This window comes from Dreissena polymorpha, chromosome 7, assembly GCF_020536995.1.
Source record: "Dreissena polymorpha isolate Duluth1 chromosome 7, UMN_Dpol_1.0, whole genome shotgun sequence".
NCBI classification, from domain to species: Eukaryota; Metazoa; Mollusca; class Bivalvia; order Myida; family Dreissenidae; genus Dreissena; species Dreissena polymorpha.
In genome coordinates this window covers 27,331,043-27,345,321 of record NC_068361.1, presented here as the reverse complement: position 1 = coordinate 27,345,321, position 14,279 = coordinate 27,331,043, and the positions used below count along the sequence as shown (strand labels likewise).

The window sequence follows — 14,279 nt, the reverse complement described above, 5'->3', positions numbered from 1 at the left end:
CATGCGTTATGCAAACTAGGCAGGGGACGTAATCCTAATTTGATATCCGCAAGTAGTTCTAAAATCAAAAAGTTAATTCATACCATAAATATATAGTTATTTGTGAGATATGAAACCATTATATAAACGATTTTATCTGTTATATTTACTTATTGATTGGCATTATAGGCTTGAATATCTTAATTGCAGAAATAAAATAAGAAACTATTTTTTGTCAATGATAGATGTACTTCGGCAACTTCCTGGTTGACACTTGACAGATATCAGCTTTTGTTGCAGTATGAAATAAGGTTGTGATTAGCACTTGAATTACTGATGTCAATATTCATGTACAAAAATAAATGAGCAGACAAAATAGAAACCATAAAACGTGATTGTTGCTTGATGAAAATGTAATCTGTTACAAGAAAAAAATGTAAATAATCCAATATTTGCAATAAAGACAGTATTTTGGCAACCCGCAAAGAAATAACTGCAATCCATTTTTTGTAAAGCAATTATTCATGTTAAGCCATTCCCTTTTATATACTATCATCCTTATATTTGTAATTAAACTTTTGTGATAAATTCTTAGAACTAAATATGATCCTTGATTTAATTTGTATTAATATTATTTGAGTCATTATGCTATAAAAAATTTATTTCAAAGCCCCAGGCAATTTTTATAGCAGAAAAGAGTGATCATGATTTTAAAATGAAATTATCATAAAAGGACATCTTTTTCTAATGTAGATATTGCTATAAGATGTATTGTCAACATGTTTAGTCAATTCTTTAGGGTTATTTTACATCCGTAAAAACAATACATGAAAAATACATTTTCTTGTTTAAGTTGGAACATTTTTTAAATTCAACCTTGACAGAAAGCCACACAAAACAGTTTATACCTTGATCTAAATCATGCAAATGATAAGTCAGGTAACAGTAATTTTGAAGCTATCAATTACAAGAAGTCAACCTCTAAAGTAATGTTTAAAAAAGCTTTGCACTAGTGTTTTTTCCATTTATTTTGCATTAATAGTTCATTTGATAAGAAGTGTTATGTAAGTTAAAAAACACAAGTCAGACTATCTCTTACATTTAAGGGAGATCTGTACGGAAAGAAAATTTGTAAGAACTGTTAACACTGTTATCTCTGAAATGTGTAAATTGATCATTTGTTGGATTATTTAGATAGCAAATACTGTGATTGATACATAATTTTTGTTTGCCAACATGGAAATCGGATGATCGGATAATTTTTGCATCAATATCATAACACATACTTTTATTATAATATTCATAAGCATATTATTAACATATGTTTTCTACTTTAGGGTGTAAAATGCGAAAGTGACAAGCTGCAGAATGCCAATATTTCAAAAGCTGTTCAGCAATGCCGATGAGAAAGGCAAGCCTGCTGTCACGCCTCCTGGGACTCAGGCTATGGGGGCATCACTGCAGAGAAAGTTTGCAAAGGGAGTTCAGTACAACAGTATGTGTATAATTAATAAAGCCTTTAATTATTAACTCCGGCCTTTATTTACATATATAACGAAAGGATTCGTAGTCGAAATAGATGCTTTGCGTATTTTCACTGCTACAGTATAATTACCTCCCTTAGTTTTAAATTTGCCAGGTAAACAATATGAAATTGTAACTTGTTCTTCATAAAGTTAGTTAATTGTATAGCTAAAAATAATGTATAAAGCATTTAAAGAGTATTTTATATTTAAGGAATGTTTTTAGTAAACTCCTGCGTATATATTCGGCTAGTTTCTGTGTAAGTGAAGGAGAAATGCTGATCGGTAATCTCCGTAGAGTGCGGAGGGAATTCGGAAACGTCGGTAGTTTCCGGATCGTGCCTTTCCGTTGGCTAGGTGGCGCTCTGTTCGCCAGTATATAAAAGGCTTGCAAATAGGCAAGTTGGGCAGTCCTCCGGTGTATGCGAGCGGATCAACATCTGAAGAAAAGGGACGTTACTCTAAAAGAACAGTATTCTGGAGCAGTTGGGTATTTACGTTGGCTTCAAGCTTTAAACGGTGCTGCCCGGGCTGCAGAGTTCCTGTTTCTTGGAGAGGGTCTTCAGAGGGTTGGAATCTACGGACGTCGTACAAGGCAGTGACGGAAGCTTCACCTAAGGCCTTGGGGTGACGTGAGCCAGTGTCTTCGCGGAAGCCAGTAGCCTCACGGAGGCGGTGACATGTAGCTTTACGGAAGCCGGAGGATTCGTGGAAGGAACATCGGCATTGTGAGGCCGCGCACATAGCGCTCGGTGGCGGCCTCATGAAATCGGTCGAAGGCATCGATTCCCCTCTTTTGGTCGCATTGTATATATTTAAAGCGACTAAATTACTCTTCATTTTCCAATCATAAGGCAGGTAGCCTGAGAAAAATTAGTTTTTATTAATTGTTATTTGTAATCGGCCTTCCGAGGGTTTCGGAAGGCACATCGTCATTGTGAGGCCGCGCACATAGCGCTCGGTGGCGGCCTCAGGTAGTCGGCGGCTCGCGCTACACATAGAATGTACTATTCTGACATTGCAGGAAAAAAATATCTTGGAAGTATACACTAAATTCATCTTAATTTTAATGTTCTATTAAAATAGTTTTCCTTAAAAATGATGGCAAATGGTAAAGAGGTAAAAAAAGGTAAATAACAAAAAAGATAATTTATTTTTTACAGTTTATACTATTACATATAGATATTCTAAACATTTCATTAAACATGTATGTAAACTTTAATTATACTTCATTATAATGAAGCATTAAAAGGAACCTTTTCTGGAAATAGTAATACTGAACATTTATCATCCTCTCGAATAGTACGGATGGCTGAGTGATTAAAGTGTTAGACTTTTACTTTAAGGGTCAGTGGTTTGAGCCCAGTTGAGAACGTTATAATTTTTTTTCTCTTTTTTATTTTATTCTTTCTTTTTTCTGTAGTTTAGGTATAATGTTTACATTTATCAATTTAAAGCACTTAATGACAAACTTCAATACATGTCAAAATCTGTGAAAAGGTCCCTTTAAAGTGATATTATGCCCATTTTTCACCGTTGAATTGAGCTGAAAATAATTAACAGGTCAAAAGAGTTAGTTAAACTGACCAATTATCCGCAACTCATCTTGCTTCCAGTTGTTTAGATTTTTTTTTTTTATTATATTCGATATTTTACATGACTGCTCAGTCCTCTAAGCCAAGCGGAACTGTGTTTTTTAGCTCACCTGATTGCTCAGGTGAGCTTTTGTGACCGGTCTTTGTCCGTCGTACGTCCGTCCATCCGTTAACATTTGTTCGTAAACACTCTAGAGGCCACATTTATTGTCCGATCTTCGTGAAACTTAATCAGAAACTGGGTCGTGCCGGGTAAAAAACTAGGTCACTCGGTAAAAGAATAGAAAAAACTTGAAAACACTGTAGAAGTCACATTTCATGCCCAATCTTCATGTAACTTTGTCAAAATTTTTGTCTTAATGATATGTTGGTTGAGTTCAAAAGTGGTTCTGGTATGTTAAAAAACATGGCCACCAGTGGGCGGGGCAGTTTTCCTTACTTGGCTATAGAGAAACCTTGTAAACATTCTGGAAGTCACAATTTTTGCCCAATCATCATGAAAAGTGGTCAAAAACTTAGTTTTATTGATTTCTTGGACGAGTTCGAAAATGTTCCAGATTGGTGAAAACACATGGCCGCCAGTGGGCTGGGCATTTTTCTCTATATGTATATAGTGAAAACATGTAAACACTCTAGAAGTCACATTTTTGGCCCAATTTTCATGAAATTTTGTCAGAACTTTTGTTTCCTAGATACGTGAGTTAAATTTGAAAATGGTTCCGGTCGGTTGAAAAACATGGTTGCCAGGGGGACGGCGCAGTTTTCCTTATATTTATATAGTAAAAAGGCTTGTAAACAATCATGAATTAAGGTCATGTACCAACTCTTCTAAATATTGCATTTAAGTTTACAGTTGTTACTCCCCTTTGATTATTAATGTTTTCATAATAATACAGTGTAGATTTGTGTATCATTTATGTGTTAAACCTTGTTATTCAAGGTTGGATGTTTTTTTAAGCTCACCTGATTGCTCAGGGGAGCTTTTGTGACCTGTGTTTGTCCGTCGTCTGTCCGTCGTCCGTCCGTCCACATTTGTTCGTAAACACTCTTTTGAGGCCACATTTATTGTCCGATCTTCATGAAACTTGGTCAGAAGATTGTCCCTATGATATCTCTATCGAGTTCGAAACTGGGTCATGCTGGCTCAAAAACTAGGTCACTAGGTCAAAAAAAAAAGAAAAAGCATGTTAACACTGTAGAAGTCACATTTAATGCCCAATCTTCATGTAACTTTGCCTAAATGTCTGTCTTAAGTATATGTTGGTTGAGTTCAAAAGTGGTTCCGCTCCGTTGAAAAACATGGCCGCCAGTGGGAGGGGCAGTTTTCCTTACATGGCTATAGAGAAACCTTGTAAACACTCTAGAAGTCACAAGTTTGGCCCAATCATCATGAAAGTTAATAAAAACATTGGTTTTATTGATATGTTGGACGAGTTCGAAAATGGTCCAGATTGGTGAAAAACATGGCCGCCAGTGGGCAGGTCATTTTTCCATTTGTCTCTATATGTATATAGTGAAAACATGTTAACATTTTAGAAGTCACATTTTCCCCCCAATTTTCATGAAATTTGGTCAGAACATTTGTTTCCTTGATACGAGAGTTGAGTTGGAAAATGGTTCCAGTCAGTTGAATAACATGTCTGCTGGGGGGGGGGGGGGGCAGTTTTCTTATATTTTTAAAGTAAAAGAAAGCTTGTTAACAATCTATAAGTCAAATTTTTTGCCCAATCATCATGAAACTTGGTGAAAAGATTGGTTTTATATATATCTCATATGAGTTTGCAAATGGTCCCGATGGGTCAATAAACATGGCTGCCAGGGGGTGGGTCAGTTTTCCTTATGTGACTATATAGAGAGAAACCTTGTGATCGAACACTATGGAAGTCACATATTTTGCCTAATCATCGTGAAACTTAGTCATTACATTGATTTTATTGATTTCTTGGACAAGTTGGAAAATGGCTAAAATCGGTGAAACACACTTTTTAGCTCACCTGATTGCTCAGGTGAGGTTTTAGGATTGGTCTTTGTCCGCTGTCCGTCAGTCCACAATTTGGTTTGTAAACACTCTAGCATTCACATTTCTCAAGCATTCTTTATCAAAGTTGCTGAAAGATCTCAGTCAAGTTTGATGATAGGTCACCATTTCAAATCTTACAAAAACAAAAACACTCCCTACATGTAAGCCAGAGTTTTGGTTCAATAATGATGAAACTTGACCAGGATGTTTGTCTGGTCAATATCCAGGTCAAGTTTGACATTAGGTAAAGATTGAATGAACCGACTCCTCTCAGGTGAGCGAACTAGGGCCATCTTTGCCCTCTTGTATTAGGATCAGAGTTAGCGTCCATGTGCTGTACCCGGGTGTACATTGTCCAGGGTTATCATGGAACTTAGGCTGGAAATCCATGGTATAACATGGAAATCCCTGGAATTTGAAACAGTTTCCAGGGTTTTCCAGGGTTTTGTTCTAGAAATGTCCATGAAACATGGACTTTTTTTCCAAGCATTTTCCAGCCTTGGATGGAAAAGCATGGAAAAGAAATGGAAAACGCTGGATTTAGGCTGGATAACCATGGAAAATATTTCCAGATAGCATGGAAAGTGGAACATAGAATTTTTTAAGCATGGAAAAGACTCTAACATTTTCAGCTGACCCTGGAAAAAACTTAGACTTTATAAGAGGAGAAAATAACTTATAAAAATGCAACACATTTTATTCAAAGTAAATCAGAGTTCAACAATTTACACAACATATGAATAAAACATAAAACAATGTGCATAGTTTGGGCAGAAATAGTAGTAGTTATAGTAGTAGTAGTAGAAGTAGTAATGCTGGTGCTGAACGAATCTGCACTAAAACTAAATTTAGATTCACATCATACATCGAATCATTTATGTCCACAGTTGTCAAAACGAAAGTACGGTTGATATTTGAATGCATTAATTTTCTCTTTCCGGGATATTGTTTAAGTACATGTATATTGATGCTGCATTAACAAATATAAGTGTATATGAAGTGAAAACACCAAAAATAAACAACGGTTGCGATAGACACCTATAAACATAGCATATACTGTTAGATGCGCATAATATCACTTTAAGGGCACTTGCACATCTACCAAAACCAATAGTTTAGTTCTTCATTTAGTTTTCCGTTTAAATTATTGTCAATTTTTCTTATTGTGTAATATGTTACAATATTTCTTTAATTCTTGGATGTAATTTTACTTATTGCAGCTTTAATTTGCACAAACATTTAACAAGTATGTATATTTTGCTATTTTTATGCCCCCAGTAGGGTGGCATATAGCAGTTGAACTGTCCGTCAGTCCGTCTGTCTGTCAGTCTGTGTGTCTGTCCGAAAACTTTAACATTGGCCATAACTTTTGCAATATTGAAGATAGCAACTTGATATTTGGCATGCATATGTATCTTATGGAGCTGCACATTTTGAGTGGTGAAAGGTCGAGGTCATCCTTCAAGGTCAACGGTCAAATATATGGCATGAAACTTAATAGGTACATTGATCATGACTGGCAGATGACCCCTATTAATTTTCAGGTCACTAGGTCAAAGGTCAAGGTCACAGTGACTTGACACAGTAAAATGGTTTCAGGATGATAACTAAAGAATGCTTACGCCTAGGATCATGAAACTTCATAGGTACATTGATAATGACTGGCAGATGACCGCTATTGATTTTCAGGTCACTAGGTCAAAGGTCAAGGTCACGGTGACTCAAAATAGTAAAATGGTTTCCGGATGATAACTCAAGAATGCTTACGCCTAGTATCATGAAACTTCATAGGTACATTGATCATGACTGGCAGATGACCCCTATTAATTTTCAGGTCACTAGGTCAAAGGTCAAGGTCACAGTGACTCACAACAGTTAAATGGTTTCCTGATGATAACTCAAGAATAATTAGGCCTAGGATCATGAAACTTCATAGGTACATTGATCATGACTGGCAGATGACCCCTATAGATTTTCAGGTCACTAGGTCAAAGGTCAAGGTCACAGTGACAAAAAACGTATTCACGCAATGGCTACCACTACAATTGACAGCCCATATGGGGGGCATGCATGTTTTACAAACAGCCCTTGTTTAACTCAATTTGGTAATTTAGGGAATGACATATATAACATAATAAAAATCTACTTAGGTTACTATATTATTTATACAAATGCAATTCAAAAAGGTACCTGTACATAACAACAAACAATTACTGAATTTCTGATCAAAGTTCATTCCTTTTTTCGTTGAATAAGACTGAGTGCGTGAATATCGCTGCACAATTGATAAAATTATGGCTGTTCAAAGCGATGCACTCCGTTTTCGGGTCATTTGGGTTGAATACATTGAAAATGAAAGTAGAAATCGGATGGGTCTACAAATATTTACAATAATATCCCAAAGATTGATAACCGCTGGAAAGACTGCCTTCTTTTCTTCATAGGATGGCATATAGACTATCTGGTACATTTTTGCACGGAAAATAACCAGTGTAAAAAATTGGCACGGTGTTCCTAAGAATTGCGTACGCTACGCAAGATTTTTTACGGGAATTATGTTATTAAATTTGTATTTGCGTTTTTGTACGCTTTATTTTTATTTAATTACGTTTTTAACCAGGTTTTCCGAAGGAAAAAACTGGTTATTAGATTGGCGAATGCGGGCGGGCTGGCTGGCTGGCTGGCTGGCGGGCTGGCTGGCTGGCTGGCGGGCTGGCGGAATAAGCTTGTCCGGGCCATAACTATGTCGTTCATTGTCAGATTTTAAAATCATTTGGCACATTTGTTCACCATCATTGGACGGTGTGTCGCGCGAAATAATTACGTCGATATCTCCAAGGTCAAGGTCACACTTTGAGTTCAAAGGTCAAAAATGGCCATAAATGAGCTTGTCCGAGCCATAACTATGTCGTTCATCGTCAGATTTTAAAATCATTTGGCACATTTGTTCACCATCATTGGACGGTGTGTTGCGCGAAATAATTACGTCAATATCTCCAAGGTCAAGGTCACACTTTGAGTTCAAAGGTCAAAAATGGCCATAAATGAGCTTGTCCTTGCCATAACTATGTCATTCATTGTGAGATTTTAAAATCATTTGGCACATTTGTTCACCATCATGGGACGGTGTGTCCCACGAAAGAATCACGTCAATATCTCCAATGTCAAGGTCGCCACGACTAAAAATAGATTTAAAAAAAAAAAAAAAACTTACAAAGGGGGTTATTTTTTTTTGGTCATTTCAAAAGTTCAGTTTGAGTTTTCTCCCTTTATCAGATTTTTTTTTCACAATGAAAACCTGCTTTTGTGACAATTTTGTCCCTTGTTGGTTATTTTAATTGCGTAATAACGCAAATATGCTTGTTATCTATAGCCCTGTCTTTGGTAATTTCTTTGTTGTTGTTTAATTATTTTTCATCAGCAATATGCATGATACTTGTACATTTTTGCAGTGAAATTAATCATCAAGGGCGACAGGAATGTTGGGAAAACAGCTCTTTTTCAAAGGCTTCAAGGGCAGAAATTTCATGAAGAATACATACCAACTGATGAAATTCAGGTAGTATTAGTTTTCTATTGTGTGATAGACGTATCCAGGTTTGGCCATTATAACTCAAAAATGTAAACAAAACTGCATGCATTCAGTTGGAAAGTAAATATTATCATTTGTTTCAATTCTTGAAAAATATCAACCACTTATGTTGACTTATGTGTAGGTAGAGAGAAATTGACCCAATTATAACTGATATGGTTAAAACCAGGAGCTTTAATTGATTTCTAAAACAAAATTGTTTTTAAGAATATAAGCTTTAGCTAACCTTTTATATGATGCAATAAAGAACGGAAAATTTTCATTGTAAAAATGTTATAATGTGTTTTTCATTAAAATTATATCTTCAGTGAATAAAAACTGTCTTGTACAACACCAACAGTTAATCTGTGAACTTAAAAGTAAGAAAATGAATCAATTAAATAAACAACTTGAGTCACTAAATACTGAAACAGATTTTAGAATGATTGAGAAATTTTTGTCAGGGATTGGTGTCAACCCAGGGGGTTTTCTAGCCGTTTCGGGGAAATGAGTCTGGTCAAATTTGGGAATATTTTATCCACAAACTTGACCAAATTGGGATTTTTTTTATCAACAAATTTTGACACATGAAGCCTTTTCATGGCAATTTGCGAAAAAAAGTAATAGTTATATACTTTGTTAGATGTTTATGAAATAAAATTGAGATATAATAATTATTAGACTGAGACTATTCTTTCAAAACAATTTTTTTTTAATTGGATTTTTGTTTGGCAATTTTGGTTTGAGATCAGGTCCCTATGCTAAGGGATTGGGTCAGTTTTATGGCCTTTTTTAAGTAGCAGAAAAATCCCTGCAACCTAAGTGGTGAATCATAACAATTAATGATATGATTTAGGTGGCCAACATTCAGTGGAACTACAAGACCACAGATGATGTTGTGAAAGTAGAAATATGGGATGTCGTGGATAAAGGAAGGAAGAAAAAGAAAAAAGAAGGCCTGAAACTTTCTACTGCGGAGGTACTCATTTTTTCTTAAATATCTTTTAGTGTCCTACAAAAGTATTCCAGTAATGTTTATAGTAATATTGTTTTATTTACTTGCTTCACTTAAAGCAGTTTTATTGCCATAAGCTACTGATCTTTAATTCCACATGTGAAAATATGTGCCATATTGATAGCGGGTTGTTTTGTTTTCGAAGTTTTTGTCAGTGGTCAAATACATGTATAGTGAACAAATAACATGTATTTATTTCATTTGAAAACCAAAGAGAGAACAATTATAATCACAGTCTTTTAAGCGAGGCTTTTTTGGAGAAAACCCGAGCTATTGTCATAGCCAGCTCGTCCGCCGTAGGCGTCGTGCTAAAACCTTAAAATTGGCTCTAAACTCAAAGTGCTTCCACCTACAACTTTGAAACTTAATATGTAGATGCACCTTGATGAGTTCTACATGCCACGCCCATTTTTGGGTCACTTGGTCAAAGGTCAAGGTCACTGTGACCTCTAATATCAAACTTTAACATAGGCTCTAAAATAAAAGTGCTTCCACCTACAACTTTGAAACTTCATATGTAGTTGCACCTTGATGAGTTCTACATGCCACACCCATTTTTGGGTCACTAGCTCAAAGGTCAAGGTCACTGTGACCTCTAATATAAAACTTTAACAAAAACCTTAACATTTCCTCTAAAATCAAAGTGCTTCCACCTACAACTTTGAAACTTCATATGTAGATGCACCTTGATGAGTTCTACAAACCACACCCATTTTTGGGTCACTAGGTCAAAGGTCAAGGTCACTGTGACCTCTAAAAAAGAAAAAATTCTGACAAGCTTTCGCAGCCGAGCGTGGCACCTGTTATGCGTTGATCTTGCTTTATTAAAGTTCGGAACTTCAACTTCCCTCTTTAAATAAGTACATTCCCAATAAAATCAAAGCGCTGAAGGCACTGAAGATGTTCGCTATTGCATAATTTAACACACAATTCATTTTTCAAAATCAATCTCAAGTTTGAAATGAACACACACCATTCAACTTTATAAAGTGTGTGTCATAGCGCTCGGGTCGAGTTTTGTGTGCACTTTTTATCATCCTTATTATTTCATAGAAATAACTTAGACAAAATAAAAACAACATGCTTTTTGGACGTTCTGAAAGCATAGAAAGTATGATGAAAATGGTAATGAGAACTTAATTAATAAGATAATTTGCAGTCAGCATCATATTAAAGGAATATTTTTATGTCCCCCACTATAGTAGTGGGGGACATATTGTTTTTGCCCTGTCTGTTGGTCTGTTGGTATGTTGGTCTGTTGGTCTGTTTGCGCCAACTTTAACATTTTGCAATAACTTTTGCTATATTGAAGATAGCAACTTCATATTTGGCATGCATGCGTATCTCATGAAGCTGCACATTTTGAGTGGTGAAAGGTCAAGGTCAAGGTCATCCTTCAAGGTCAGAGGTCAAATATATGTGGCCCAAATTGCTTATTTTATAAATACTTTTGCAATATTGAAGATAGCAACTTGATATTTGGCATGCATGTGCATCTCATGGAGCTGCACATTTTAAGTGGTGAAAGGTCAAGGTCAAGGTCATCCTTCAAGGTCAGAGGTCAAATATATGTGGCCCAAATCACTTATTTTATGAATACTTTTGCAATATTGAAGATAGCAACTTGATATTTGGCATGCATGTGTATCTCATGGAGCTGCACATTTTTAGTGGTGAAAGGTCAAGGTCAAGGTCATCCTTCACAAGGTCAAGGTCAACCTTCAAGGTCAAACGTCATATAGGGGGACATTGTGTTTCACAAACACATCTTGTTCTAATATCAAATAACTATCTCACCAAGAATATAAATACATAATGAACGTGCCGTGTACAAAACTTTTGATTTTTGACACCATATACAAATTCAAAATATACAATAATCTTCGTATCTTGTATATGAAGGAATAAAAGTATTCTTACTTGTTACCCGAGCAGTTCACACAGTGTCAACAACGCTGACATAAACATAGGTATAGAGCACTAATGGGCTTTTAGGCGTAGCTGTTTTACTCAGTTTTCATCTTAGTGACTTTTACATAACGCCAACAGACACGCATGAATATTTTTTAATATTTAATAAGCTGATTCGAGATACAACCTCTGAATTTTTGCTATATCACTGTGTATGTGCTCAATTCAAAGGATGTAGCACTGTTCAGTGTAAGGAATTCCGGACTACTCTCTGTATGCTCAAACGACACAAATTGTGGCCCTGTTACAATTACGCGTTACAATCCATCTCGCAGAATTTCACTTTCGCCTCCAAGATGAGAAAACAATCATTTGCAAAATAGTATAGTGTCACGATAAGAGAAAATCGTTTAATTATCATACCACAAAGTTTTCCGTACTTGGTCAGCACGTCTGGAAATCATTCCTTAATGTGTGGATAGGCTGCCATTATTAACAAGTTTGCTATTTTGAATTCAATTTTGTATCAAAAAGCATTGTTCTTAAATGTGGCATTTTCAATTCGCAATGAGATTTGTAATGACCCTCGTCATGCGAAAATGGGTCTTATTCCATATGCGCCCATCATATAAATAGCCCACTCAGCTATCTCTCCTTCTGGTAAGGAGAAACATAACATATTGAGTGATTTTATAACGAACAGCATTACCTATGGCCTGACTGCGCAATAGCACATGTTGGGTTTAACAAACGCTTGCCGAAACGCATAAGACCCATTTCCGCATGACGGCGCTATTGACGTGTGATTTAAATGTGTCGAAAGAAAACTGCCTTTAAATCAAATATCAACATACGATATCTTTCGATAGTGAAGAAAGATACTCATAACAAGGCATATGAGGACACATATGAAGTGCTCTCCCGTAGTATTTTTTTTATCTACTCACACTAATGTGTGGTTTGACAATGCTAACACCTATTTCATGCGGTGAATATGCAACTTACAAGTGAAAAACACAACACAATAGTTTAACTTTTGTTTAATTGTATTTATTTATTTAGAAAAGTAAATTGCAAACTTTATTTCAAAGTCAGCTTATACGCCGACTACATTTTTAAAAGATATTTATTGTTATAAATATATTTAATATAATATATTTAGTTGTTTTCGGTTTTAGCGATTATAAAGCATTTTCGAGGTTGCCTATAGTATGCCTGTTGTAATTGATGAACTCATATCCATCTGTCTATGTATTGAGAACTGTGAATATAAACAAGCGAAACCTTCTATTAACCTTCTACTATTGCGTTGCTAGCACCCGTAAATACAAAAAATCGCGCTATCTGTTGAGAACCAAAGAACGTTTTCCAGAAATACCCGCTGTAGTAGCATGAACGAGGTTACGAAACATGTCATTCGTATTATTATTATAAATTGTTTGTTATATTCGGGTTTAGCGATTATGAAACATTTTTTTGTTTTTGTCTATAGTATCCCTGAAGTTATTGTTGAACTTATGTCCAACATTTTATAAATTGAGAATATAAATAAGCGTTCACTTTTTCCAGAATCTATTAATAGCCTCAATCGAATGACCTGTACTCCTCGTCATTGAGGTGTATGTGAGAGCGTATTGCGTTGTTATTGCCCGTGGACTTTCCTTTGTTTATCGACAGGCGCATCTATTAATTGCCTTATATTATGAATGGACTGAGCAAAAATACTACGTCATGAAGACGCTGCAGAAAGTGGACTATTTTATTCATTCATAAACAATCTCCTCCACGACACGTACAATACGATCATTGTTTATTGATTCTTTTCTATAAAAGCACCGTTCGAAACTATTGCATTTAACACGATATTAATATCATGTTTCCATTTGTGAATGAATATAATTGGAGAACTCAAACCTCTTGCATAAATTATACAACTCTTTCTCGCGCGGATACGCGTAGTAAGCGGGTATTGGGCTCCTAGTAGCTAAGGCGTATCGACCTGAATTTTAGACTAACCACCTTAGATGGTAGCTAAGCGACCATCTAAAAATCAAATTGTTATCAAAACTGTGTTGCTTGATTGTCCTGCAGGATGAGCTGGATGATGAACCGTGCCTGGATGCCAACTTTGTGGATGTGTACAAAGGGACCAATGGCGTGGTCCTGATGTATGATATTACCAAACAGTGGTGAGCTCATTTATGGCTTGTGTGCTCGTAGAGAGAAATGCCAGCCTTCTGGAACTTTAAAGGAACTTGTTCACAGAATGTTGAAATGACTCAGAAGCAAAATTAAAATGGCTGTGTGCAACCAGCATAAAACCAGAACAGCCTGCGAGTAACTCGCAGTCTGTTCACGTTTTATGCTGTTTGCTGCTTATCAGTATCTAAGGGTTGGAAATGAAGCCTTTAAAACTTGAATCTAGTATGAAAGGTCTTTAATTAAATTTAACTTTCTAAGGGACTAAAAATGCGTAAAAATACGTATCTAAGTGGTAAACGGTTAAAAGGACTTGTTGAAATGACAATTTTTCAACTTTTTGTCACAGATTTAATTTTTTTTAAAGAATAGTGTAAATCAGAAAAATAATCAAACGAGTTTATATGCAGGTATGCACATAAAACTGCAAGCATAGCTTATAGCAATACCTTGCTTGACATTGCAT

At 35.7% G+C, this 14,279-nt stretch overlaps 2 protein-coding genes across 3 annotated transcripts in view; both read left to right on the top strand.

Annotated features, from left to right (window-relative positions):
- LOC127838840 (uncharacterized) overlaps positions 1-14,279 on the top strand; it is a 134,603-nt gene that overhangs the window by 57,048 nt on the left and 63,276 nt on the right. The window lies entirely within an intron of this gene.
- Positions 218-14,279, top strand: part of LOC127838850 (rab-like protein 6) — a 30,755-nt gene continuing 16,693 nt past the window's right edge. Inside the window, exons 1-5 of the mRNA XM_052366855.1 lie at positions 218-290; positions 1,317-1,474; positions 8,570-8,676; positions 9,545-9,667; positions 13,706-13,803. Coding sequence (XP_052222815.1) covers positions 1,348-1,474; positions 8,570-8,676; positions 9,545-9,667; positions 13,706-13,803 — 455 coding nt within the window. The 5' untranslated portion in view covers positions 218-290; positions 1,317-1,347. The remainder of the gene's footprint in view (positions 291-1,316; positions 1,475-8,569; positions 8,677-9,544; positions 9,668-13,705; positions 13,804-14,279) is intronic.